Consider the following 1,930-nt stretch of genomic DNA (forward strand, 5'->3'; position numbering starts at 1 on the left):
CTCCGTTCTCTCTCTCTTTATATATACACGGGTTTGGGCAAAAGTCATGGCAACTATGTTTTTTTCTTGCAGATATGTGAGCGGATCACAAACTTCTATGTGTCGTGTGGAAGTTCTGTAGGCATAGTGTAGAACAACAGATGCTCTGTGATAGCTGGTAGTAGCACAGCGAGGGGCTGTGAAATCAGTCAGTTGGTGAGTGTCGTGCGAGATGGAAGCAACCCTGTGATAGCTGGTAGTAGCACAGCGAGGGCTGTGAAATCAGTCAGTTGGTGAGTGTCGTGCGAGATGGAAGCAACCCGTGTTGAGCAGCGCGCTTACATCAGAATAACCGTTCTCCGAGGGAGAAATGCGATGGAATGTCACAGTGAATTAGTGAAAGCCCTTGAGAATAATGCCCTACCATACCGGACAGTAGCACGGTGGGTAGGAAAGTTTCAGCAAGGACGTGTGTCAACCAGTGATGAGCAACATTCGAGGCGACCTGTCAGTGGGCGGACCGACATGACACGTGCCGTCATCGAGCAGTTCCTGGATGAAGACAGACGATGGACGCTACTGGAGTTGGTGGATGCAAGTGGCATCAAGAAACGCACCGTCCACAGGATATTGCGTAATGAGCTGCAACTAAGCAAAATCGCATCGAGGTGGGTACCGCATGCACTGACGAGAGTTCAAAGGTGGATGCGCTATGCAATATGCTCCAACCACCTTGCACGCTGGCAACAGGACGGCGATCAATTCTTGTCACGAATAATCGCCATCGATGAATTTAGGGCCAGAGCATACGAACCAGAACTGAAACGTCAGTCCGCGGAGTGGCGACATGCTGGATCACCAAGGAGGCAGAAGTTCCGTCACAATCCTTCCCCAGTCAAATTGATGGTGATCGTCGCGATTGACGTCACGGATGCCATTGTTTGCCACTTTGTTCTACATAGCAGAACAATGACCGCACAGTACTACAGGGACTTCCTGGTGCGACAGGTACGACGTGGCGTTCGGGAGAAACGTCCGGATCTTGTGGACAGTGCAATAACCCTGCACGACAATGCAAAACCACATAAAGCAGAGTGTGTAGGGCAGCTACTGCGACGTTGGGGATGGAAAGAATTGGAGCATCCACCGTACTTCCTGACATTTCGCCCTGTGACTTTGATTTCATTCGAAAGATTAAGGAACCACTACGCGGTAGGCGGTTTGCAACACGCGAGGACATTGCTAATGCGAACAGGTGACCCGATTCACACATAGTGCGGCAAATGCTGAGGCGGATGGTATTCAGCGCCTCCCACATCGTTGGCAGCGTGTGGTGCAAGTAGCAGGGGACTACTTTGAGGGTCTTTAGGCCCAGGTTTGTCGTGTCAACTGTATGCGTACTGTGTTGTCATTCTTTTGCACCGCGAAAGCCATATTACTCTGTATACCACCGTAATAAATTAGTGTGTTACGATATTTCAGTGCTATTCATTGTCCACACGTGTAGCTAACACCCTCTCCTTTCGTCTGTTTATATCATATTTTCCAACCGGACTGGTATCTTCAAGAAAAAAATAGTTGCCATGACTTTTGCCCCAACCCTCGTATATATATACATGTATGTATGTATATAGACCCTATATATCACAAAAAAACGGCAAACTTACATTTTTTCGTTTTAAAACCGATTGAAAAGGTTGTGGAATTACTTAAATAACAAGTAACTATCAGTGGAATTACTTAAATAACAAATAACTATCAGCAACTCAAAAAAAGAAAATGAAATTTTGAAAACATTACTAAAAATATATGAAACATTTATCAATATCTGTCAATCAACAAAATTTGTCACCGACAGAATTTAAACAAACTACTCTCTGCATCGGATTCCAACTCTATTGGCTCTTTCTTACTTTTAAACGTTATTTCATTTACAATTAGTTTTCTTTTT

General features: G+C 45.3%; 1 protein-coding gene across 1 annotated transcript; it reads left to right on the forward strand.

The window, feature by feature from the left end:
• The first annotated feature begins 288 nt into the window (after nt 1-288).
• Nucleotides 289-1,254, forward strand: LOC145681415 (histone-lysine N-methyltransferase SETMAR-like). Its single transcript, XM_081753062.1, has one exon. The coding sequence runs from the start codon at nt 289-291 to the stop codon at nt 1,252-1,254; it is 966 nt and encodes a 321-aa protein (XP_081609188.1).
• Nucleotides 1,255-1,930: the final 676 nt, after the last annotated feature.

The sequence above is a fragment of the Thermobia domestica genome, chromosome 1, assembly GCF_964235325.1.
Source record: "Thermobia domestica chromosome 1, izTheDome1.hap1.1, whole genome shotgun sequence".
Lineage (NCBI taxonomy): Eukaryota > Metazoa > Arthropoda > Insecta > Zygentoma > Lepismatidae > Thermobia > Thermobia domestica.